Genomic DNA, 27,999 nt, shown 5'->3' on the forward strand with positions numbered 1-27,999 from the left:
TCTATTTAATAAAACAGGTTTACTTTCATGTCAGAATGGTACTTTATCCACTGTGTATCAAATGTGAATTCTATTTTAAAAATACAGGTACATTTCCTATTCTAAATTATATAGTAACAATATTATTACTGTAATGTCAATTGAAATGTCTGCATATAAAAAATTAAACAGGATATTTATAGTGCACATTTTTAAGGTATATTTCAAAATTAACCTAAAAATCATATATCATAATCTTAGCATTGGTTTTAAATCCCAATCTTTATTTTTTTAATTAATCATATACTTTACATACCATACAACATTTTGAGTATATATTATTTGGCAGTCAAGGTAGCAGAATTATACATAAAAACCTACAGATGCAATAAGATTCCTATATGCTGATAAAAGTGATCATATAACATTAGCAGCATAAAGATAGTTTTTATTTAACGTAAAATACATTACATAATGGTATTTCATGCCATAAAAAACTCTTTAACGATAATACTAATGAATAATATAACATAGAGCACAACTCAAAACTTTTTACATTCCAATAATCATCTAATCTTGGCTTATTTTAATCCTGATACTATTTATCATTAAGTTATAGTGCCTATATACCTAAATATAGGTACCAGATTGTAATATACTTATTTCTTTGATTCAATAATATAGTAATAACTTTAGAACGATACAAAATAATTTAAAGATAACATTAGAACAAATTAAAACGTTTTGTACAAAAAGAGCTAATGTTAGTAAACACTTTTCTCAAATTAGTTTCAAAATTGAAAAAACCTTCCAATGAAAAATACTGACTTATCATGCATAAAAACTAACATAACATTTGTTTTGGAAAATACATTTCCATTTCCAACCACTAACAATTAACTAATTTGTTTAAGTTAGAAATGAATGTAAGCAACCAAGTATTTAACATAATTAGCTGTAATAGGAACAAAGTTGTGGTTAGCATTTCAATGTTGATGTCAAATATTTGGATTTTAATAAAAAGAATTACTTGAAAAGATTTTGTACACAGTGCAGATTGATTCCTGCAATATTCTATATCTATATTAACTTAGATCTTTTTATATGTAAATTAACTCTCCTTTGAGAACCAAGAGAAGGCTGCACAGAACAAAACACTTTTTGAGAAACCCCATTATCGTCATGTTCATTTCTACACTAGGCCATATCACAACATATCATATGCTTATATATGTACATAAAAATATATTTATATGTATATTGCACCCGAACCATTGTGCTCTAACAACTGGATTTATTAGAAGAAAATTAGCCGGGCTTCACTAGGATTCTGCTCAAGTGGGCAATAAGGGCACTTCAATCTGAAACAGAAAAAAGACTCTAGTTAATACACAATTACAGTAAATAGTACTCAACTGTTTTTAGGTTATGGATTTTTCAATATTCCCGGATTATTACAAACATCTATGATTGTATGTATACAAATATTGAAGCGACACAATAAAATTAATGCTAACTTTTCTACAAGGTGAAATTTATGTTTTTAGGTTTAAAAACTGAACAAAAAATATCAGTTTTTAGGACATTTTTAAGAATCAATAATGAATTTCAAACATAACATTTTAATGTAATGAAAAATATCCTATGTCAGTTCACTCACATTACTTGACAATACGGATTAAAAATTGCAAAATGTACAAATGAAAAGATATCATACTGTGTTTACATTGAATGAGCTCTGTGGCTCCGATATTGTAAGGTGAGAAATACATTTTACAGCTAGATTAAAATACACATAACATAGCTATGGTGGGAAGGATTGATAGACTGAAATAATTATACATTCTGTTTCATCAACATCTAACTTATTCAGTGAACATCAGTCTATTATGATTGTGTTATCGATTATATAACATTTTTTTATCTCAAAAATAGATTGATTATGTAATCATTAATAATGGTTATGAAGTTTTCTAATTTCTTCCTGGTCACTGCTTAGCCTACATAATGGCTTGCACCTTCTCCCATTATGTATAGATGTTTTCTTAGATATAGCTGCCATGTATATGTGGTAAGTTCACTACAATAGAATAAATTGGTTTTTGAGGTCATTTTGTTCCCCACTGGGTTAACTCACCAGGTCCAATTAATTTCAAGTGAATATGCCTGTTAAATAATAATAAAGTTAAGTAATACAAAATAAAATTTAAATTAATTATTTTTGTAATTTTTTAAATAAATTTAAAATAGATTTTTTATCAGGTCTTATACTTATTTTATTTATTTCAGAGTAAAAACTATAAGGAAGTACCCATCATGAGATATATATATATATATATATATATATATATATATATATATATATATATTATATATATATATATACAGGGTGTCCAAAAAGTCCCGGGTCGGTTAAATATTTTTCAAAATATTTAAAATAGAGCTACAAAACCTTACACAAAGTTACTGGACATAAAAATCTATTTTATCACATATTCAGTGATATATATATTTACAATGTATTTGATTCAGTTAAATTTTTGCTTATAAAGGTATGTAGTAATAATTAGACTGGTAAACTGTAGTTAGATTAGTTGGTGTGCTCTTTTGAACAAAGTAGGCTACTTGAAACTTAGGTTCTTTTTCACTTCAAAACTGATTATTATTACATTTTTTAAATAAAAGACTAACCAAGTTTATTTATAAGTTGTTAGATGTAAGATTTTGTTTAGTTTTAAGATTTGTTCTCAGTTATTTCTAATTTCATAGGTTAATTTTAAGTTTAATTAAGATTTTCATGTTACATAATATAGGCCTAAGACCACTATTAGTTAAGACACAACATAATATCATCATTTCATGCAAACACATTCCAAAACAATATTAATTATAAGAAAACATGTACCTAAATAAGAAGATTCAAAAATAATTATAATATTAACTAGCCTATCCAATTTCAACATGGCCTAACCATAATTGAATTTTAACCCTAGACCTGACACAATGACAAATAGATTAGATTTATTTAGTTTCTTATAATATTATGTAATATAGCTCTGAACATCACCAAAATATGTTAAAAATCACTTATTAGATATTAAATACCATTATCCTGTAGTTAATTATAAACAAACATAATTTAGAGCCTAGTTTAACAATATTTGTCAATACCAGAATAATAGTACATTTAATAGCGAAAAGGACCCAGTATATAGATAATTACCACCCAAGATCATAAAAATCATCTACAAAAGGATTTTTGAATATAATTTCTTTCAATGCTCGGGATAACCTAACAGGGAGCAATTGACAGTGGAGGTTTGGTGTAATAATAGCAGCCATCTTGGACAGTGACCACTGACCTATCTCAAGTAACATCCTACCGCCAAAATAGATGTTCTTTCAAATCAAACACTTGCCCATGCATTAAAATAAGACTTCTTATATAACATATTTAATAATCTCTAGATTTAAGAACAAAACAAATTATACTTTTCTATAGTAGATTTTTGTAAGGAATACGAATTTAATAATGCCCACACCCACAATATAATAATTTAGAACCTTAGCATAAGTATATTTAAGCACTTGTACGACAGGAGAAGCCATTAACTATTACCAAACAATGCTTATATATTTTTAAAAAAAACTTGTCCGAATACCTAAAGATCGTTTCTTTTAATATAATCCGATATATTTCTAAATTATTATTTTTAATTATAATAGCAATAAAGGAACATTTAAATCAAATTCTAAAACTTCAAACCCAAAACCCTTCTTCCTCACTCTGACCAATAAGAAAAATTCCTCAGTTCGCCATTGTTAACTGACCACTCTGATTGGCCAGCAGTGATCTAAACAGCTTCACACGGACCCAAGCCATCTTGTTAGCATCTTTAACCAGTCTCCTCGAGGTCTTGAGACAAGACAGACCTCCGTGTACTGACTACTACATTTTTTTAAAAATTTTATCATAAAAACCTTCAATTTAACCAGTAAAATATCAAATTACACAGTACACTTACCTGAGCTTCGAGAATATTCCTTTTATATTTGACAAAGGGAATTAGTTGAGTGAGAACATTGAACTTATCATAATTGACACCAAGCAGTGTATTATACTTGGTACTTTTCACTCTCATATTCGTCGCTTCATCTGCCAGAACTGACATCCAGCATCAAGAGAAGTATTTCAAATAGAACTTCAAGAACTTCAGCACATAGAACATCCAGATCTTCACTCTCATCATTTCACCAAACTACCCACCAGGATGGAGCCCGTCTTCTAGACACTCGTCAAGGGTACCCTTCATCACAACCCAGCTATCCAATCGCTCAATAAAGGAGAAAACTGGTCAGAGATTTAATTTATATTCCAATATAAACATTTATTTCAAAGATCACTGTCCAAACCCAATCAAATGAACTTAAAATTGTGGCGATTGTGATGGATTTTTAGGAAAGCAACGTGTCATCGCGCAGGACTAGGCTTGTACCCGCCAGCACGATGAAGACCGTGGAGCGACCATAATCCTAATTACACTATATTCTCCTGCCAGCTTTGATAAGAATTTTAAGTTATAATTTAAGCACAAAACAGTAAAAGTAAATCGTAAAACAATTTTATAACGCCAAAGATAATTTACACTTACCGACACCAATTTACACATACCGACCTCCCATCACGACCAAACCCGTCCAACATACTAACAATTTATAATTTACAATGACCCCCCTATAATTTTCCGGCACCTAAACCCCCCCCCCCCTGATTATTAAATCAATCCATAGTGTGACACACAACTCTTAAAATAAATAATAAAAATAAGACTTGCGACAGGTAATATTTCCGTCACCGCCACTCGCCGATCAGACGTCCTCACTGGGTCCCTGACTCAATCTAGACTCCTCGTTATCAGACCACCGGTCCTCCATCCGCACGCGGCTTATCAGTAAGACCGGTTCTAATCGTTGATTCGGCGGTCTGGTAAATGTGGTGGGCAATCACCACAATCTCCCCCCCTAAAGGAAAAAAAATGGAGAGGAAGTGGGAAGGAAGAAACATATAGTTAATAAAAATTTCAATTTGGAATATCCAACAATTTTGGGTGCTCTCCACCAATCGAAGAGCGGGTGACGACAGGAGGACCAATTACATATTGATAATAATGATGGAACAAAATCCAACTGTTGGTCTACTCTTGTACTAGTCACCCTTCAAGTAATGACCGAATAGGCGATCGCACCTACCGTTAATATTTTGTATATATTCTAAAAACAACGGGAAAATGTCAAAAAACCAACCCCCCGAACAGGAAAGAGTTCGATACAATCAGAAAGTTGTTATGTGATGTGTAGTGTATGTGAGGGATTAGGATTGAATTCTGGTCATCCTGAAAATAAAATTGCATGTGGATTCCGTGCGGAGAGAGTGGTTTACGCGCCTGGTTTTTGGCGACCTTATAGGTTGTCTTTGTTCTGCTTGCAGTCGATGTGCGTATACAGTCCTGTGGGTTTTAGCGATACTTCTAGTGAAGATAGTGTCTTCTTCCAGAGACGAGAGTTTTTTGAAGTAATGTGTTTTGGTGCTTACACTGTGGGTACGTCTCTTCTTTAGATGTTTGCCGTTCTTGATCCGATGACTTCATTTGCAATTGCAGTGACAACACTGTTTCTTCACATGGTATGTATAGCTTTCAGTTATCCAATGGCCATTGTCAGGGTGGAGAATTTGGTAAGGATTAATTTATGTGGAAAGTGCTCGGAATACACATGCGCGTATTTACAAATATTCACATATTCTTAAATTAGGAATTAATTGGAATATGATAGGATTTTGACGTGTCGTGTGGCGAAGTATTGTAGTATTTTTAGTAATGAGGTAGTATATTTTAAATTAGTGTGTGACATTGCCCATGTTCCCGCAAAGCTAAGGTGCGTAATATATACGGCGAAAAATTTTGGGGATGGTCGTCCGGCTGGATCATAACTTGCTTATGCGATATCCAAAAATAGCTCCGTTATATATAAAAAAATAGATCCACTTTACGATTAAAGGTCGGATACACGAATATATAAATAAGCACACAAATAACAAAGGTATCCCTAACAAGGAAAACATACATTAAGGTATAATAGTGAAATGACAAGGAAAGGTATTTTTAAATATTCCCATTTACAATCAACACCTAACTCATATATTCCCTTGCACAAAATTCACGTAGAATGTAGACGGTGTATATATATCTAGCAATAAATAACATTTAATTATTTAGAAAAACATAGATATTGCAACTTAATGTTCGTTTGATCACATTAAATTTGCAAAATTCACACACAACACACATACGAGCAGCATACGATGCTACGAGTAATAACGATCATTGTATTTCATACGATTAATGCATTTATCATGTTTATATTCGTAACTCGTCGTCTGAATAGTTTAAGACAGGGTAAACCTATCCGTTCAACATAACTAAATCAAATCCTAAACACAACATATATTACAACATAAATTACACAAAATAGCACAAAAGTATTTTTAGTTTTTGTACAATATGACTCCTACAGATTTCCCTACATTTTGGTAAGACGTTAGTTGTTAGTAAAAGTAAAGGATAGAATAGAGATGTGTAGATTTTCTTCTTGTCTGATTGTGTATATCTATGGAGAAGAAAAAATTAATTTGACCATGTGATCAACATGTTCAAAAGAATCTATGCATTTCCTGGTTGATAAGCAATCCGGTAAAGGATGCGCACTAAAAATATAATAAAAAAAAATGCATCTTTACCATAGATTATTTTACCCAAAAGCTACGTAAAATTGCAATATAGAAAGAATTTATGAAAAAAATTACAATATACAAAGGACCCACCAACCGAGGAAACTCAGACTTCATCTCCATAGTGTGTTTCAAAGTGTATATTTAGATACTCCACCAACGATCAACCACAGACCACTGTAGGGAAGCCCTCATAGAAAACTCCCTCAGACTCAGCAGCCGTGCAAGCAGCCGCTAACAGAGGACCCAAAAGTGTAATAATGTGTAAGAAGAATGTTAGAGTGTGAAAGAAGAGGAAGAGAAACATTGAACTAATATCACCTAGGGAGAATTGTGTAGGAATATGGTCGCTTACCACGGACTTAATATTTAGGCATGAAAAACTTCTTTAATTGAGATATATGAGCCTTTCTTATATAAACTTCCCATTTGTAGGATTGACGAGTCTAGCTGTGACAGGTGATGTAAAGCATTCCACCACACAAGGTTTGGACCACAGGGGGAGCAGTTTACTGTTGATGTTCTCAGCCGCTTTACTAATGGGATTATTTCGAAACATAACCCAGTCACCCTGTGAGATGTGGGTAGTTGTCCTACCAGCGTTGTATAAGCGTTCCCTAATTGACCTAGCTTTTTTTAAGTTTGAGAGTGCATTGTCCCAACGCTGTTGCATTGTTTGTAGCGGTTCTTGCGCCAGTAATGAATCGAGATTCCATGCCAATTCGAGTGGATGCTGTATTTCCCGGCCTAGAAATACGCTAGCTGGAGTTGCTTTAGTGCTTTCATGTGATGCTGAGTTAAAAGCTACCTGCAGCCAGTGAATGTTCTCATCCCAAGTCTTGTGGTTATGTCCGTGAAAAATTCGTAGTGCCACCTTAAGATTTTTATTAACCCGCTCAGCATGACTAGGATTCGGGTAGTAAGCAGAAGTGTGTAAATATGTTGGATACCGTAAGTCATACACATGTCTGCCATATGTCTAGATTTAAACTGGGATACGTTATCTGAAACTAAAAATTTTGGGAACCCAAAAGAGAGAAAAAACGTTTTTAGACAAAATATCCACTGTAGTTTTGGCTGTAGCATTTCTAGCTGGTAACAGAATAACAAACTTGGAGAACGCATCAACTACCGTCAACAGATATTGGTTGCCTTTGTTTGATCTAGGAAGTTTACCAATGTGATCTATGAATATCTTTTCAAAAGGTCTTGTAACTACTTCCGATGCAAGTTTACCCACTCTAGAGTTTTGAGCCTGCTTGGAACGTTGACAAATTTGACATGATCTTACTCGGTCTGCTATTATTGTATCAAGTTTTTTGGGGCCCCAAAATATTTTAAGAATACGCTTTTGTGTCTTTTTAATGCCCAAGTGAGCTGCAGTTGGGGACTCATGATAATATTTAATAACCATATCGATGAGTTTGTAAGGTAATACCACTCTAGGTGTATGTCTGTCCGATATTTTGTACATCAACACTCCCTGACTAAGTTGATAGTTAGTGGGCCTATTACTCGACTTTATAATCTTTAAGAGATCAGGGTCTTCACGTTGATGAGTACCAATATCTTTAAACATTTCTGGGAATCCTGCCAAGAGTGCCACTTGTGGTAAGGTGGATGGCTTTTCCGATGAATTATTTGCGTGCACTTCAGTTGGTTCACTGTTTTCGAATAGGCGCGATAAACAATCAGCAACTATATTATCCGATCCTTTGATATGTTGTACTTGAAATTTAAACGAATTTATAAATGTAATCCAGCGAGAAATTTTTTCCAACTTGACGTGGGTGGTTTAAAAGCCAGGATAATGCCGAGCAATCCGTCTGCAAAAGGAATTCCCTATGTTCAAGATACTGTTGGAATTTGGAAAAGGCAAAGACAACAGCCAGGCATTCAAGTTGAAGAGTGTCATAATTTTGCTCATGCTTGTTTAGTGGTCGCGAAGCAAATGCCACTGGCATCAAGTTGCCATTATATTCTTGGCTGAGTGAAGCACCTAAGGCGGAGGTTGATGCATCGGTTTGTAAAACAAAAGATCGATTAAAATCCGGCATTTTCAAAACTGCATTTGATGTCAAGGCTGTTTTTAAAGTTTCGAATGCGGATTGTTGTTCAAGCCCCCAGGTAAATTTTACGCCTTTCTTCTTTAGACTATTAAGTGGTTGCGCTATTTTTGCAAATGATTTTAATGAATTTAGAATAAAAAGGCTGTCATACCCAAGAATCTATTTAGCTGTTTCAAGTTTTTAGGAGCGGGGAACTCAACTATTGGCTTGCACCTATCCGTGTGAATCGTCACGGTATGATTGGCAAATGTGTGACCTAAAAATTGGATGTGATTTGCTGCCAGGGTCATTTTATCTGGATTGATGGTTAATCCTGCCTGCTTTAGCCGATTTATGACTTCTCGGAGATGGCACAAGTGCTGATCAAAAGTACCGTTTGTGTATATGCACAAATCATCGAAAAAAAAAACACATATTTGTATTTTATATCTAAAATTTGATCAATTAAACGTGTGTTAGGACTTGAGAGCCGGTTGCAAGACCGAAAGGCAGAAAATTGTACTCAAATTGCCCGAAAGGTAGAACAAAGGCTGTATATTTCTTTGAGTTCTCTTGTAAAGGGACCTGTAAATATGCCTGATTTAAATCCACCAAACTAAAGAAAGTAGCTTGCCCTAAGTGCTGGAAAGCAGATTCTATAGTTGGCATGGGAGTTGCCTCAAGATCTATTAATGAGTTAAGCTGTCTATAGTTAATTACCATGCGCGTTTTTCCGCCTTTTTTTGGTACTAAAAATGCTGGCGACACATAGGGAGACATTGATGGTCTAATCACTCCGTTGGCCAATAAATGATCCACATGTTCCTTGATTGCCTCCATTTTAGGTGGAGCAAACTGATAGGGCCTATTTCTAACGATTGTATCAGAATTTAATTTGATTTGATATTCGACCAAATTTTGTACGGCCTAATTTAGTAGTAATTGTTTCTGGAAACTCATTTACTAGTCTTAACAGTTGGTCCGCTTGATCAGATGAGAGGTTTCCCCTAACTTAATTGGACATATTGTTGTACTTGGTAATTCAGCTGATTGAGCGAGATACATGACCGAAGGAGTGCCATATGGAAAAGTTAATGTTTTATTTGCCATATTAATGACCACCCTAGTTTTAGTTAGAAAGTCACAGCCCAGAATAATTGGCATTGGTAAATCTGAGGCGACAAGAAAAGGAAAATCCCAAGACAAGTTTGAAATTTTGAAGTGTAATATAACCTTTAAATTAAATATTATATTTTGTCCCGAGGCTGAAATGGCTGACTCATGTATGGTTGAAACAGATTTTATCACCCTTGGTATATTCTTTAAATTCTGAAAACAGGCATTCGATATAATGGAGAATGAAGAACCCGAATCTACCAAAGAATTAATGATTAACTTGCGAAAAGTCAAAGGAACTGTACAAAACTGAACTCCCGGGAAAGAAGGAGCTTGAGCCGACTTGGTGAAAGGTGTTTTCACTGCTGGCTTGATTTTATCAAAACGGGCGGTTAAAGTTAGAAGAGGGGATTCTCCGCCCATTAGAACCCTCTTTTGTAGTTTAAAAACCCACGTTGAGATTGATTTCTGGAGAATTGATTATATAGTTGATTCCTATTGTTTGTATTCATATTTTGAAAAGGAGGTCTATGTTGAGTAAATTGTCCCGATTGACTGCGGCGGTTATGAAAACTATTTTGCTGATCTTGTATGGGATATCGATTATAAGTTAATTGCCTCCCTATTTGTCTATAAGACTGGTTTAGTTGACGTCCACCATGGACCTGTGGTCCAGTTTGTTGATAATACTCCGGTGAATTTAAATCTTGTGTGAGCCGGTTTTCCGTATTTTGAATTACTTGTAATCGGGGGGCTAAGCTCAACAATTCAGAAATGGTGGCTGGAGCCGGAAAACCCGCTAATCGAGCTCTGGTTTGAGGGTTAATTCCTGTAATGACAATTTCAAGCATCTCCTGGGGTGAAATAGCCGGTATAAGCAATTCTGCTAACGGTCTGATATCATTGATAAAACTAACCAGTGTTTCATTTGGTTTCTGGGTTCTATATATAAGTTCGACCGTGGCCTGTTGACGAGCTCTAGTAGGCAGAAAAGTATCGAGTACGGTGGTAATTAGACTTTCCGGATTCTGTTTTGATGAAATAGCTTGTAGCCAGATATTTCTTAATTGACCTGTAGTTTTAGGTAAAATTGCTAATATGACGCTGTCTGGATTAGCTAAATTTAGCATCAAAATTTCCCTAAATTTTATAACAAAATCGAGTAGTTTTCTAATAACTATTCCATCAAGCGATGGTAAAGCTGTAATTAAATCAGTTAACACAGAGGGCAACATTGCGCGTGATGTCGAGGGTGACGGTGAAGTCCCCTGCATCTGTGACAAGGCTGACGCAATTTGGTTTCCCACAGCGGTTGCCGTTGTGTGGACTATTTGCATCCAATCGGTTACGGGACTCTGAATGTCTGTGGTTGTATGGCTAGTAGACGACTCTGTTGGATTAAGAACAGTTGCTTGACAGTTGGCTCCACTGATACGCTCTTTTAATAGAACACGATTGTTCTCTAATTTAGGTGCTGGAGTTATTCCCCAACATAAGCACTGTTCTTTGGCCTGAGATGCATTTAATAGATTTACCCAAGCCAGTCCTTTAGGGCGTTTTTCCCATTCATACGGTGGATCAGTGACACTAACGTCTTCTTTGAGGATATCTTCGCACTCTAACATCTTATTTATGCTTGACTCAATATAAATAAATTATATCAATTACTAAATTATATCAATACTAATATCACAATACTATTTATTATGTAAAGATGGAGGGGTATTCAGTACCATTGTAACTATAAGGGGGTTTACCAATTAATATTGTTGTATGTTTCACTTTTACTATATATTTGTTATTAATTAATTACTGCAATAATTGAGTGCTTCATTTGATAGTTCAATTTTATTATAGTGGCCAATTATTTTAAGCGTAATATTCAATTGGATAGATAAAAAATTATTATATTTAGTAATATTATTACTTAAGGCTTATATATGCATCATATATTTATCTTATAGATACCCTTTTATTACTTACTGGCATTAAAGTATTTTTTTACAGAAAACATAACAACAGTCTGTATATTAAACCTATGAAACATTTAATTCAGTTTTAAAATAACAAGTCTATATTCTATTTTAGCTGGTTTTAATAACTGGTTTCAAGAGTTTTTTTTTTAAATATATCTTTCAATAACATTGTTAAAAGTAGAAACCCTTCATTGTTAAAATGTACGCTGTCTAGTCTGTCCAAATGTGGGTAAAATTTATGGAATAACTTTCGATTATAAATGACCGTGGGGAGTAGGAACAATAATGTTGTTTACCGACTTCAATGAAGATAAAAACTGGTTGAAGGCATTTAATTTATTAACTGTGTGATTGCACCGTTGAATACGAGGATAAACCGAAGCTGAGAGATTAGAATGTGTAAATTTGGACATAGCCGTCGAATGCATTTCAATAGAGCTACAAATTGTTGCTTTAAAATGTCAACAGGAGTGGCGTTCAGAATATCATTTGTGCCGATCAGCAGGAATAGAGGGTAATCAGAATTTAAAAAAGGTCGCTGTGATTTGATTTTATCCTTTTAAATCACATACTTTAAGTCCGGAAAAACTAAAATTTGTCTCAACCTTTAATTGTGAACTTTTGAACTTAGTTAAATAGAAAAAATAACGTCGGGCTAGTGAGTCACCCATTAATTGAATTACGTGAGAATTATTCATTTAATTTATGTAAGAGCGAGGCGTAGGGCTTTCTAAAAATAGGAGGCAAGAAATATATTAAATTGCATGAGTTATACCGAGTCTAAAATATATTAATTTTAGTTAAAGACAAATCTCTATAACGGGTGCGAATAAGCCATTGTTTAAATCAAACCATTCATTACCAACAGTATGCATATATATAAGAGATATTTCAAACACGCAAATAAACAGGAAAATCTATAATGTTTAATTTTTAATTTTCATTAACTGTTGTATCATAACTTTACTCGACTTATCGTATAAGTTAAATACTTTTTTTTAAACCCAGTGAAAAAAATATCCAAAGTTTCAATATCTACAGATTACAATAAATAAGAACAATAATTATTTAAGTATGTACTAATTAACATGTTACAATTTAAAATTCAATAATTCAATTGATTTCAATACTTTAAATAACTCTCAAACATAACTTCCACTTTCTCAAGTGTTTCCTGTCGAGATTTTCTCACGATAATATGAAAGACCAAAGTTTGAAATGAGTGTACTAAATAAATTAAGTAAACTCAAAGCATGTTGTAAAATCCCAGCAGAAGGCAAACAATAGGGCCTACTTCCGGTACTGATAATAAGGCGATAAGATTAGATTTATTTCCAGCAACTATACTACCGCACCATCAGTTAACTTACCTTTTTAAATCTTGGTTAAGAGGATATAACTAATGTAAGCTTTATTGCTATTATAGAGAGAAGTAATATATAACTTGTACTTACTAATATTGTAGCATGTTGTAGCTCTGAAAATAACATACTGAATTGCAGACATTTATGAAACATAGGGATAACGGACAAAAATATATGGTATTTACCAGTATAATATAACTTTACCCAACTTTAACTGACTACACCCCATCCTGGAACCAAAATATAATATGAACTGATTTTGCTAGTGGTTTTAAAATTATATCGAATGAATAAAAGTAATAATTTTGATCAATAGGCCTATTAATCTAAAATAAAGTTTTATTGGCCTAATAGATACGATTAAATATACTTCAATGAGAGCTATAATTTTGAATGTTTTCAATCAACAGAATAGTATGAAAATACAATATTGTGGCTTGATATTGCCGTTAAAACATACCTCCCAATTTATATGTGAAATTACTCCTGTAAATGGTATTAACTGTTATAATCATTAAAGATCGATTTTTTAAACACGGAAACTCTAAAATAATCTAGTATGGTTTGAATTAAAGAGACCTTATTGACTGCTAATGTAATAAACGTATCATCAATGTATAAATTAATAAATAGTAATAAATGTATCACTAATTAATTAGTAAAACTAGAAAACCAGCCATCTAGTATCCAGTATCTATTATAATAAGATGATGATTACTGTTGTAATAAGATTAAATTATATAAAATTTAGTGTTTTCCAAAGCTTGCTTGAATAAAACACACCGTGTAGTGGATATGGGAAAGAAATAAATTTGTGAAAGTGAGCATTTACTGGTTTGAAAGTATCCTGACATTTACTTATTTTTTTACATTTTATGTAATTTTATGCATTTTTTTGGTATTTTTATAGGTTTATTTTGGATACTTGAAATAAATTTAGCTCAATCCAGTTGTATTCGTTTATATAGATCTATGCAAACTTTCACAACAATCGCAACTCTGTATTCTTACAGGCTAGCAGTACTGTCTGTATATGTACTTATTCAAGCATAGCTGTTGGAATTGAAATTTTGATTTAATTTGAAAATATGCATTTGAACAATTGTTTCACATTAATTACATATGTGACTATTAGAAGTATTACCAAATATAAACGAAATTAAGTGTTAATATTTAATATTTCATATGTTTGCAAAATAAAAGTTTATTAGTACCAATGTAAACAAAATAAATTTTGAAATGTAATTACTTTTGTTATAATTCCAATTCCCCATTTTTATTAGTTATATACTCGTATATATGTCTATTAAAATATGGCCGAAAACTTTCCAAAATAAATCATTCATAATTAATATGTTTGTAATGCAAAATGAAGGTTTTTTTAATATTAATTTCAACAAAATAATTTTGAAATGTAAGCCAATTCTCCATTGTCGGCGTGGTGTCGGCAGCGTTGGAAAACTAATTATATCGATTATTGTATTATAATCAAAGTAATGAAATACATAAAGATCGTAAGTATGGCTAAATAATTTAATTGCTGGCAGGAGATAATTGTTAAACACTAACAACACGGCAATTTAAAAGGCAAACTAATTAATGCTTCGCGATAATAATAATCTGTTGATAATAAAATATTCTTTAAAATAAATAGATTGATATTACCTTGTTTAGTAATAAGTGTAGAACATATTCAATTTAGAAAAGTTATATAATGTCGAATGATTTGTTTTTAGGTTCTATTAAAAAAATTTATTTAAGATTTGGAAATGAAGTATTAAGAATTTAGTTAGCCAACGATTTTTGAAAACAGATGTAAAATAATTTGATTCAATAAAATTTATAGTTTTCGCTCTGCTACCAATTGTGGCGATTGTGATGGATTTTTAGGAAGCAACGTGTCATCGCGCAGGACTAGGCTTGTACCCACCAGCACACGATGAAGACCGTGGAGCGACCATAATCCTAATTACACTATATTCTCCTGCCAGCTTTGATAAGAATTTTAAGTTATAATTTAAGCACAAAACAGTAAAAGTAAATCGTAAAACAATTTTATAACGCCAAAGATAATTTACACTTACCGACACCAATTTACACATACCGACCTCCCATCACGACCAAACCCGTCCCAACATACTAACAATTTATAATTTACAATGACCCCCCTATAATTTTCCGGCACCCAACCCCCCCCCCTGATTATTAAATCAATCCATAGTGTGACACACAACTCTTAAAATAAATAATAAAAATAAGACTTGCGACAGGTAATATTTCCGTCACCGCCACTCGCCGATCAGACGTCCTCACTGGTCCCTGACTCAATCTAGACTCCTCGTTATCAGACCACCGGTCCTCCATCCGCACGCGGCTTATCAGTAAGACCGGTTCTAATCGTTGATTCGGCGGTCTGGTAAATGTGGTGGGCAATCACCACAAAATTGTACTAAATTTCCTTTAAAAGCTCATAAAATACTTTAATATCAATTTTCTGTCATAATATTCTTTTTTACTTACAATTAATATCAATTTCTTTTATTTCAATATTTTAATCTTCCAAACAATAACTGTCATGATAAATAATTTAATATATGGCTGTCTTTTCTTTTAAATTGTCTTTGTCAGGTGAAAGAACCTACCCCTAGATAAGAGCAGAACAATTGTATTTTAATAGAGCATTCATTATATTTTTTAAAGAACCCTGAGAATTATTAATAAAAGAATTGTAAAAGAAATTAATAATTATAGTTCATTAAAAAGTTTGTAATACAGATTTGTAAACAAGAATTTATTTATTTTCTCAACTACCTTTTCTTTTCATTTAAGATATAATAATAAATTGACACCACAACGTGAGAGAGAATTTTAATATTATTATATCAGTACAAAAAACTATACTGATATATAACTATATATAATTTTATATAAATGTAGTTATATAAAACTACATAAATTAAAAAATGAAGAAAAAAAATTTACTGTCTGGACCTATTTACAAAATATAAACATTACCCTACAGTTATGCTTACACTTAGACCTTCCCTTTGTTGTAGCATGATGTTTGTCAAAACATGAATAAGAATGGGGTCCAGGTTTGCGTGGGCCTAGGGCCTACACTCAACCCTACCTGGTGCTAAAGATTGTTGTTCAGCCTCGTTGTCATCTAATCCTGGTCACTTACTATACTTTCATCCTCAGAAATACCAAAATCAGGATCAATATCATCGTCGTCACTATCAAATTGTTAGTAATACAGTGTTTTAAAAGATATTTACGTGTAACTTGATAGCTCTCAAAAAAATTTACGTCTTATTTGTTTCTTTTAATAATATATATTGAGGTTTTAACTGATTGGCTGATGCCACAATACAAACCTATAACTTATCCATTTAAAGTGAAGATTACTACAATTTATTGTAACTCCAAAAATGCATCAGGAGTAATGGTCAATTTACATAAGATTACCAGGTCCTATGTACAAAGACATATGCACCTTAATCTAATAAAATGATGAGCTATGTGATGTTTAAAAATTTACAAGTATATATACATATATGTTGGGCTGAGAAGCCGTCTACTTCAGCACTTGCATTCCACTTCGGGCATACAGGATGGAGTGGAAAAATGTTCGAGAAGCGTTTTGTATGAACAGGCATAACCGCAATATCATAAACTTTTCAAATTGTCCCAATTGACTCAAATATTTAGGATTAGTTTCATTCTCTACAAGGAAATTAGTGTCTATTTTTACAGGCCATCCAACTCATTGCCTTTGTTGCTCATACATTGGTGTTCGTTTTTCGAATGTATGATTATCTGTAAACCTCATGCAGTTCAGTATATGCTCTTGCTTCCCAATCCTAGTTCACTATATCATCCTATTTCATTGGTTCAGTCTTGGAATTATATCAATATTTATATATCTACTCAGTATGGTATACCTCATCAGTGAAAAAAGTTCCCTGCACACTATTATATGTTATCTTGGCCGAGGTCTATCTCAATCTATACAACACCTGCTATCTAAAAATAGAGTCAAACTCACTTGTTAGTGCTGCCCAGTTTGTTGAGAGCATCCCGTGAGATGACATGTCCACAGACCAGTCTCATGGGAGGGTTCAGATCTGTGCTCTGCTGCCTCAGAATGGGGCAAGCAAACACACTATGGTATCTGTTATCTTGGCCGAGGTCTATCTCAATCTATAAAACATTATAGATAATTGAGTTAACTAAACTTATTTTGTAATATTATAAATTCCAATCTTGTCGAACTTAAATGAATATGATAATGTATCTATTTACAATATGTAATGTTTATGGTAATTAAATTAATATTATTAAAACTTGGTGCAAGGCAGAAGAACCCTGTTAATTTTGGGGTGAAAAGTTCAAATGGCAGTATGTCTGTCTGTGTGATAACTCTTGATTGGAAAGTCCTAGAAACTTGAAACTTGGTATATTACTATAAATACAAGGAGCAGAGTAAGATAAGCGGATCCGATTTTATATGGCTAGTGTAATTGTCATTATTTCGTGTATAGAATAACAAAACCACTATCAATTGATATCAACATATTAAAAATTAATACAAAAAGCCATTATGCTTAAGATCAAAATAATGAATACAACGAAACAATCTAGTAAATAATGAAGGTACGATAACCATAAAAAAACAATTAGGAAATGTAATGAGAAAATATTAACACTTTTCATCTTTCCATGTTATTTTGTTTGATTTTATACACTTAGCCACCATTTTGATTTACGTGGTCACTTTTGAAGTAGATACTTACTATGTTTACAATTTGAACATGTGTTTACACTTAATACAGAGATATTCATTTATATTTTTGATTTTGTAATTTTATTGCTGACATCAATTAATCAGTATTGGTTGATTACAGGGTAGCCACTCAAAACAATTTTCAAATAATCGGTTCTTCTCCGGTTTTCCCGGTCGAAAATTTTCAGATCTCTAGTCTATTTTCAAACCAACTATAAACAACTGTAAAAACTTTATTTAAACACTTACGTTGAGTGCAATGATGGCTGTTCATCTGCTGTATTTGTAGTAAATGCCACACAAGTTGTGGTTATGTGGTAAATTTTGTCACTAGCGGTATATACAAAAGAATTTGGTGACAATTCATCACTACCACCTATTTTAACTTTCTTTGTTTATATCCAAGCGTCTTTTATGTTTTGATATAACATTGTTTATATCAAATAATTTTTTGTTTTTGAAAAATAAAGATAAGAAACAATTACCAAACAGCCCTACCGTGGGGCAGACAGTCTAGTATTGCAGGTTAGAGGTGCATAAACTTTTGGTATGAAACCACGAGTTTGGCGACAAGGTCAGTTTTGGTAAAACAAACAAATTAACCACATAAACTTTCATCTTAACTTCCAATTTCAACTTTGTTCATTCTTTTGGGGAAAAATAAGATTAAGAATCCTAGGTAATTTCGACAGAATGTACTCAGCTACCGCCAAAATAAATTGTAGAAAATACGAATTATAATAAAATATTATTCCTTAAACTGTAGTAATTTGTTTATATACCTACATTTTTTCATACAGAAAGTAAAATAATAATACATGTTAGCAATTGGTAATTTGTGTACTTTTGCATAATTGTCTTTCACAAACAGACATTTTGATTCGAGATTCAGCTTCAACAGTCAAGTCAATAATATTGTGAAACCGTTTCAAGCACTTCTGTTGATACCGGAATACAAGCATAATTAACGTAATCAATTACGGGCTCTTCAATATTCTGTATATGTATTAAGATAATACAAGAATACAATCCACACATCATGAACACAAACCTATAAAATAATTAAATACACAAAAGGCTTTGGTTCAATTCATAACGTGATTGTTAGATTGTAGTTACAGATGATTTGGTTGGAACAGTTTGAACTGAACGACCAATCGTCACGTTTGTGGGGAAGTCATTAATGATTAGAGAAAAATGGTGGGATTTCCACTAGTCGTCGTACAATGAATGCCGCTCTGACGACGAAAACCAATGATCATCTGCAGACTGCCAGCAATATTAGTTCTGACGAGGTTTGGATATGACTGTGATATTAAAACCTCACTTTTATGGTTTTGACCTGTATAATCTGATGACCAATCGAACCAGGGTGAGGAGCAATAATTTACAGACCAAACAGATGATCAGCCACCTTTAATCATCTCATGGATCCATTGGATCAACCGGCAGTGTGTGTGTGTGTGTGTGTGGCTCACTAACACATTGTCGATCATACATTGTAGTAACCACGCACTGTCCACAGACTGTAAATAATCCAGTGACATCAACACCCACGCATTGATATTCATTCACAGTTTCAGTTTTCAGGTCATGTAAAATAGGATGTTTGGGATTAATGAAACTCCTGATTCAAGAATCTGTCAAATTATTTCTTGAGTTGATAAGTTCATAGAGACAGAAACCTTATTTTTAGAATTTCCCAGTTCCTACAGGGAGATTCTCGGTCAGATGGCCACCATAGAATATATCAATCGGTGTAAATAAGCAATATAGTTTGTTGATATTGATATAAAAATCCGAGTCTGCATATCGTGCCCTACCCAATAAAAGACAGATTTTTTACACTTAAGTGATCAAATATATTTATGAAAATTTACAAGGATATGAATAGATTTATTAGCATATAACATGGGTATTACAATAATCAGGGGATAAAAGATATTTTTAAATTATATAGATATAAATAAATTCTGATATCGTTGACTTCAGCAGTTAGAGAGGTTCAAGTTCTTTCACAGGGGTATTAATAGGAATATTCATTAAATGTAGCAGTGATAGGGAAAAATTAATTAATTGGACCCTGAAAACATAATGGGTAATAAATTAAAAAAATTTTACTATAGTTAAATTAGTCAAGATTATGTGAAATTTATGCAGTTGATGCAGATATTTAAATGCATAAAACATATTAAATTAATATGAATACTAAAATTAAATAAATTTGAAATAACTTAAGGTAATAACATAAAAAATCTGTAAAATTAAATAAAAATTTTAAAATCTCAATTATTCTCAAAGAAATTGAGCATAAAATAATATATGAGACTTATACAAGATTACTAGATGGAGGATTTCAATTTTATGAATTTTAGAATAACTGAGGATTAAAGATAATATGGGCAAGACAAATGTGGATGATTTTGTAATTCAAGATCTTTAAGGCAACACATTATTTAAGGGAACAATGAAATGAAGGAAAAGAGGTCTTGACGTAGGGAAGGAATATAAATAGACACACACAAGGGATCACATTTAGTTTTTCGGAAGGAAAAGCACTTTTTCTGTGCAGGACACTATCCTTTCAGAGGAGAAATAAGGAGAGAACGGGGAGGAAAACAACACGTCACTTATCTTAAAAATAAAGACCACTGTGGAACAACAAGGAACTCACTGTACAAATATGTTATAATAATTAAGCATTAGAAAAAATATATTAATTCAAAGAACAGTATTTACCCAAACAAGATTTTGATAAAATGGAATCTCCAGATTGCTCAAACTTTGAATAAATACTTTTACTAGAACATTGGATGTCTTTTATTATGGGTAAGGGGTATTTACGGTCCATTGAGCATTATAATCAGGGTTGATTCGTCTGTATGGATAACCTAGGCAGTCGTCAAGGGCACAAAGTTTTGGGAGCACAAAATTGAAGATTTAAAACTATTAAAAAATATATCTTGGCAATTCTGCACATAAGGCAGATGGATTACCAGGTAATGAAAGGTGAAGGGTTTGATGTAGAACCTATTTGACTTAAGATGTAGAAAATAGGAAAGCGTGCCCAAATGTTAAAAAGTACTCAGTTTGGGTACCTTACTGTGTGTAGCGGAGTGCAATGAGACACCTTGGACTTCACCCAGTAGGATTGTGTATCACTGGATTTCCCCCAAGATTTCGAGGGTTTAAAAAACATACCTTTGGGAAATTTCTGCAAAATCTAAAAATATCCTTTTTTTAAATTTGTACAAAAAAGTGTTATATAACTGTAATTTTGTGTTGAATCCGTATTTGAGACCAAAAAGCATTAAATGTTTGTAACTTTATTACATCATGTACTGATTGCCAAAGCTAAACCTCATTCTCTCTTGACATTTAGTCCATAATTAAAACTACATGGCTTAATTAAAACTACCAGAAAAAATGGCCGACTACCTACAGTCACAGTGAAGTGAACTCCAAGAAAAAGTGTGTATTTAAGTGGTAATAATCCAACAAAAATATTATTTACTTGTGCACAATTCTTACCTTGGACCACATGTAAGTAAATAAGCTTACATTCCTTCATGGAAACTTCAAAACTTCATCAAAAAACTAAAGTTTAAATATTGAACACTGACAGAGTAATTAAACTGTCAAGATTAAATCTTTAAAAATCTTTAAAAGTTCAATCATATAACTTAACAAAACTGTATTAACTACTACAAATTTATACAAGCTTTCCAAGAAAGTATCAAGATTAAAATAACTTAGAACACAAGCTATGAATAACTAAGACAACTTGATAAAAAGTGACGTCACTGCCAAGTCACAATCCAACAAATTCCACACCATACAGCGTTGGCACACCACAGCTGCTTGGCCACCTGTAACTAGACCACTGACCCCAGACATCAATGCGCATAAGTTTAATGTCACAGGAAGAACTGAAGATAAATCTGAGGCAAACCAGAAGAAGAAGGCCTATGATCTGAAAACTCAGGCGACTTAGGAAGGAAGCCAATGCAGACCACATATATCACGCTAATAACAAAACAAAAGCAGTTTGGGAACTCATAAATAGAGAAAGAGCTGCTAAGAAACCAATCAACATCAGACTTGAACCATTTAATAATCGACGGAATAAAAGAAACGGACCCAAAAGAAAATCGCTGACCACCTTAACACCTTCTTTGTAAATATAGCAGAAAACACGCTAAAGCAACACCAAATATCGAATGACAACTTACTGTATAGTCCATGCTACAATATAGATACCACAATGACAGAAATGACCCCAACCACAGCCAAAGAAATTAAACAAACAATCCGTTCATTGAAAAGTAAAAACCCTCCTCGGGTTTGGACGAGCTTTCATCATCAAAAAATCATAAAATTTTGCGAAGCTGAACTTCTGAAACCAATCCTTCACATCACTAACATATCCTTTATACAGAGCATATTTCCCAAAAAACTTAAAACATCAGGCCAAAGTATACCCTAAATATAAACAAGGAAACAAAGATGAAGCAACAAACTACCGTTCCCATTTCACTACTACCAACTGTATCAAAAATAATAGAGAAGATCACTCTTTCTAGACTACTCACTCACCTACAAGACAATAACCTCCTATCCAATAATCAACATGGCTTCAGAAAAGAAAGATCTACATCAACTGCAATATAATAGACCTTGTTGAATATATTACAGACAACCTGGAAGGGGCAACACCATCACTAGTATCTTTTTAGACTTGAGCAAAGCTTTCGACTGTCCTTGGCCATAAGCTCATCCTAGCCAAACTACAAACTCTTGGCGTCAAACAGTCAGCCTTTAAAATGGTGTTTGAGAGTTATTTGAACGAAAGATACCAAGTTGTAGAGGTTTTAAAACAGAGAAGAATGGGAGAGACCTGTACTGTTAAATCTGAAAAAACTACCTATGACTCGAGGGGTTTCCCCCCAAGGCTCCGTCTTAGGACCAGTGTTATATATTTTATTCACCAATGACCTGCCAATATTCTTGGAAATTCTTTGTTTGAAGGTTATTTTTGACGATGGAAGGATTGTGAAGGAAACAGGATTTTTCCGGACATTTTGCCATCGTTAAGTGAAACAAGAAAACAGTAACACTACGTTTCGAGATCTGCAATCTGATCTCTTTCTTCAGGTAAAGAAACTAACCTAATACATAATTACAAACTAGGTTAAAATAAACAAATCTTACTAAAGCGTTGTGGCACGCCTGAGTCAGGAATCACAACCTACATGTTGTATGTCAACTTCACTAACACTAAAGACATGCACTTAATAAAAAAACTATACAAAACACCAATCATTAAACTAAACTAAAACTACGGAATACAGGTCACAATATGTCTTCACTCGTCTACTAACCATTTACGACTGAATGGTTAGTACAACCAGTCAGTCGTAAATGGTTAGTAGACGAGTGAAGACATATTGTGACCTGTATTCCGTAGTTTAGTTTAATGATTGGTGTTTTGTATAGTTTTTTTATTAAGTGCATGTCTTTAGTGTTAGTGAAAGTTGACATACAACATGTAGGTTGTGATTCCTGACTCAGGCGTGCCACAACGCTTTAGTAAGATTTGTTTATTTTAACCTAGTTTGTAATTATGTATTAGGTTAGTTCTTTACCTGAAGAAGAGATCAGATTGCAGATCTCGAAAACGTAGTGTACTGTTTTTTCTTGTTTCACTTAACGATGGCAAATGTCCGGAAAAAATCCTGTTCCTTCACATTCTTGGAGAAAACTACACAAAATTCCATCATGTACGCAGACGATACTGTACTACTCTCAGCCCAGAAGGATGTTCAACAGCTAGAAATAAACTCCTACATCTCATTCAATATGGCCCAACAATATTGCAAATACAATGATCTGATCTTAAACAGCTTGAAAACTAAACAACTCACTCTAGGAACTAATAAAAACTATGTGTCCGAAATCCCTGGTATTCAAGAAACAGAGGACATGACTTATTTAGGAATAACACTAAATAATACATTGACAACTTATGCCTGAAGCTAAATTCATCACTCTATGCTTTGCGAAGGACCCATGCAACAAGCACTCTTGAATCTACCAAAATAGCGTACTATGCCCTATTTGAAAGTCATCTCAGGTATGGGATAGCAGCATGGGGGGGCACAACTCAATTTAACCTACTAAAAGTCCTCAAAATTCAGAAGAAAGCAATCCGGTTAATGGGGAAGCTAGGACCTAGAGAAAGCTGCACAGCTACTTTTAAAGAATTGAATATACTGACAGTGACTTCTCTATATATTCTGGAAACGATATTGTACTGCTTATCAAAAGACTTTCCTCGAAATAGTAATCTTCTTCAATGAACATAACACAAGACATGGTCAAGACTTTCCACTACCTCTTCCACAGAACAGCTGTATTTGAGAAAAAAACCAACCTATGCCGGGGAAAAAAACTTTTTAATGCTCTGCCAGAAGAAATTAAGAAAAATGGAAACAATCACATTAACATGAAGACTGCAATAAAGAACTGGCTCTTGCAAAGAACCATCTACACAGTGGAGGAATTTTACTTATGGAGACTGACAACTTGACAGAGACAAACGTGAACTTCTATATTTTATAACTATGTAAACTTTTTGTTAATTGACGCTACTTGTAATCTTAAAGATTATCAATAAAGAATTTTCTGATTTCTGATTTGTTTTGTGGGGAAACTTTCCAGGTATATTTAAACATGTTTAATAGTGTATTTGGTATTTGTTTAATTTTGGTATCTGTATTGTAAAAGATGTGGTTGCAACGTCAAGTTGTTTTGATTAGCAATTTACATTACATTGTAAGGCTTAATATTTAACCCTTTGAGGACCAACATTTTTTTAAAGTTTAATTTTTGACAGTACCAAAAAATATTTGTTGTCTTATAGAAATTGTTTATTTGCAGTCAGTGTGAAAAAAATCATAACTTGGGTAATATTTTTCATAACTTTTTAAGTTTTTCCACTTAAATGGAGTAAATTGGTGTATTTCAAAGAAACAAATTAATTTTTTTTTCATTATTACTATGCATGATTAAAACTTGCCTACAGCTCAGTTGGTCGCATAAAATATTTTAAATGACTTAAAAGCAGTAAACAGTACCAAAAGTAACAGTGAAGGGGCCTGTTCAAAGCACACAATGGAATATGTTGTGAAAAAACCTTTTAATTAGGGCAAAAATCCGACTTTCCAACTGAATGTTATGAAGATCAATGAAACTAAATTTATTGTGAAGCGCTGTACAATAGCTTACACTCTAAGCAAATCGCTTACCATTAATAGTAGTGTTATTTGATTTCTAATACAATTTACAAACTCTTCAAGAGACAAGAGCTTTAAAGTGTAGCAATGGGGGAGTTGACGGTACATGGCTAGATGTAAAATAATAATAATTCTAAGAAAATTTCTCAGGTGAATACACTCCCCAGTATAAAGACTAGGAACTACTTTGGAGTCCTCTTTGAGATTTTAGAAGAGGAGAAAGCCCATCTTGACATAAGCAAGCGAATTTATAACCAAAGAAAGTATCAATCAGCTGGTGGAAAACTTCAAAAACACTTCTTACCTGAACAATCTAGGGTGCTTACATTAGCAAACGGCCACGGAAGAGGGCGTGTTCACATATCCTTCAAGAAACAGCTTGGAAATAAGTTCACTGTTGAGACAATGTTTCAAGCCAAACGCATCACTGAGTGCTGATGAAGGACTTTACAGATGGGGATTGTGTTGCCATTTTCAGTGAAATTAATGATACAGAACAGGTAACAAAAGAAAACGAAAGTCTGTAAAGAGAACTTACGGAAATTGTAACTTCTTTAGTACAGAAAACGAATGTCATTGTACCTAGTATTCCTCATCGCTATGGCAATCCAGTCCTTAATCTGAAGATAGACAGAATTTTGGGACAAATAAATTGTAGAAGTGAATGTTTACTCAAAATTGGAAAAACTGCACACACTTATTTAGAACACTAAATTTAACAGATACAATCATACCAGGCATGGATTGCATTTTAGCAAGTCTGGAAAACTCAAAAACTCTTTCAGATGATAGCAAAAGCAATAGTCAGTAAAAACTTGAAGAAAAGACAAATAGTAATCCCCAATAAAGACTATTTTAAAGAGCCACTTCATGTACCTCAAACTCCATTTTCAAATACTCATGAGGTGTCAAGGAGATCTGAATCACCCTGGCTCGGCTGATCCTCTCCTACCTCTCACAACCAACAGCACATTACAGTCTCACATCTGCGACTCAATCTGCACACAGCAGCATGCCTGGTCGAAGATTTGTGGCTGCCCTTGCATCTCTCAGCACACCAACCCTTGCAAACTATATCTCTGCTTGCATCGCAACAGTACACATATCCAAGCAGCTGCAGGACGGCCTCTCCCTTCCCAGTTCTAGTATTCATGTACCTGTGTTCTCTTCTGCACTTTAAAACACAGAAAGCCCTTATCGTTCATACCTTCAGTGAAATGTCAGAGCAGTGTAGTGAATGTTCTAGTGATTTTTCTACATATAAATAAAGTCAATGTAATACAAACCTAAATCTGTTATGTCAAGTTTTTGGGCAGTCAGAATCCTTCATTAAATCCATGAATCTATGACATATAATGAATTACTTGTTGTGACTATGATGGGGGAAAGCTGTATATTTAAGAAGTTCTTGAGGTAAAATTTCCTAATTTGCCTTTGTAGAGAGGGTTTTATAATCTTGTCTGGTATGAAAATTAAACTCTTTGTTATAAAAATTATCACCAAAAGATGTTTTTTCCAAACTTTTATATCTGGTAGACTGCACCGAAGGCGTAGATATCTTGAAAAAGGCACTTTCATGAAACTGCAAAGTATTTTTAAAGTCTAGGGTGCAAAAACCCCTTGAGCCCAGTCCTGATTATAAACCATAAAGGTATTGTTGCTGTTTTGTCCAGCCAAGCAATACCACTTGTAGGAAATTCTGCATTAGTAAAGATTCAGAAAAAGGTTCATCAAAATTTGATTCAGTTTTGATAAGTACATGTGAATATGAAACTTTCTAGCAGTGTACACTTTGTTTTTGTTTTTTTCTTTTTATTGTTTTTTTTTCTTTTTATATTTTACACATTAATGCCAAACAAACAATTTCATTAATTTTTGGTGTAGTTTGGTTAATGGTTTTGGTTCAATTTCCGTTAGGTTTTGACTAGTATAGTGTTTTAGCAGCTCCCACTTTGTTTTTTTAATATTCCGCAAATGAATGCCAAACAAATACTGAAAGTAGGTAAACAAACAATTAAAATATGTTCTAAAAGTATTTTTTTAAATGGGTGCCGCCAAGCTTTCAACATAGTTGCTTATACAAAAATATCCTTGGATTTGGTCAAGGAAAGAGATACGAATTAAAACACAAGTAGTATGGCATGACTATATTTAAATTTAACGTAGTTATAACATGTAGTAAAGGGAAAAGAGAATTAAGTGGTGATAATTGCTGGCAATAGAATTTGAAAACTGTGGAATGGAAATGGAAAGGTCCAAGTAGGTTTTTATGTACTGAGATGATAGGTTAACTTTCATAGAATGTGGCTAATTCTGAAGGTCCTTGAGTTAGGCTGCCGCACATGAATTTGGATTGTTCCTAATAAGGATGAGATCTCCAATTTGGAAGGTGTATTATGTTATTTTTAATGGCCAAAAAGTTACTGTTAATGATGAAATGCAGGGCTCATTTTCTGTTGTGAATGACCAGCTCAGATCAAATATTGGTGAACAAATTTAAGAAACTCTACATAAAAATTGAACTAAATACAAATGGTGGTCTAAAATCATTACTGATTGCAATAACCTTTCTAAACAAAACTTTTTCATCAATAAAGAGAGACATATTACTTACTGGCAGTTCATCTTTGCCATTCCAAATTCCAGTG

At 33.2% G+C, this 27,999-nt stretch overlaps 1 protein-coding gene across 1 annotated transcript; it reads right to left on the bottom strand.

Annotated features, from left to right (window-relative positions):
* On the bottom strand, positions 1-27,999 carry LOC124372656 (E3 ubiquitin-protein ligase RMND5A-like; the record flags this gene model as incomplete). Its single annotated transcript, XM_046831062.1, is given in 3 exon segments — positions 1-1,340; positions 17,319-17,473; positions 27,966-27,999. Coding segments are annotated over 3 exon segments (253 nt in total), but the record flags the coding sequence as incomplete, so codon positions are not given.

The sequence above is a fragment of the Homalodisca vitripennis genome, unplaced genomic scaffold (assembly GCF_021130785.1).
Source record: "Homalodisca vitripennis isolate AUS2020 unplaced genomic scaffold, UT_GWSS_2.1 ScUCBcl_3701;HRSCAF=9392, whole genome shotgun sequence".
In the NCBI taxonomy this organism is placed as follows: Eukaryota; Metazoa; Arthropoda; class Insecta; order Hemiptera; family Cicadellidae; genus Homalodisca; species Homalodisca vitripennis.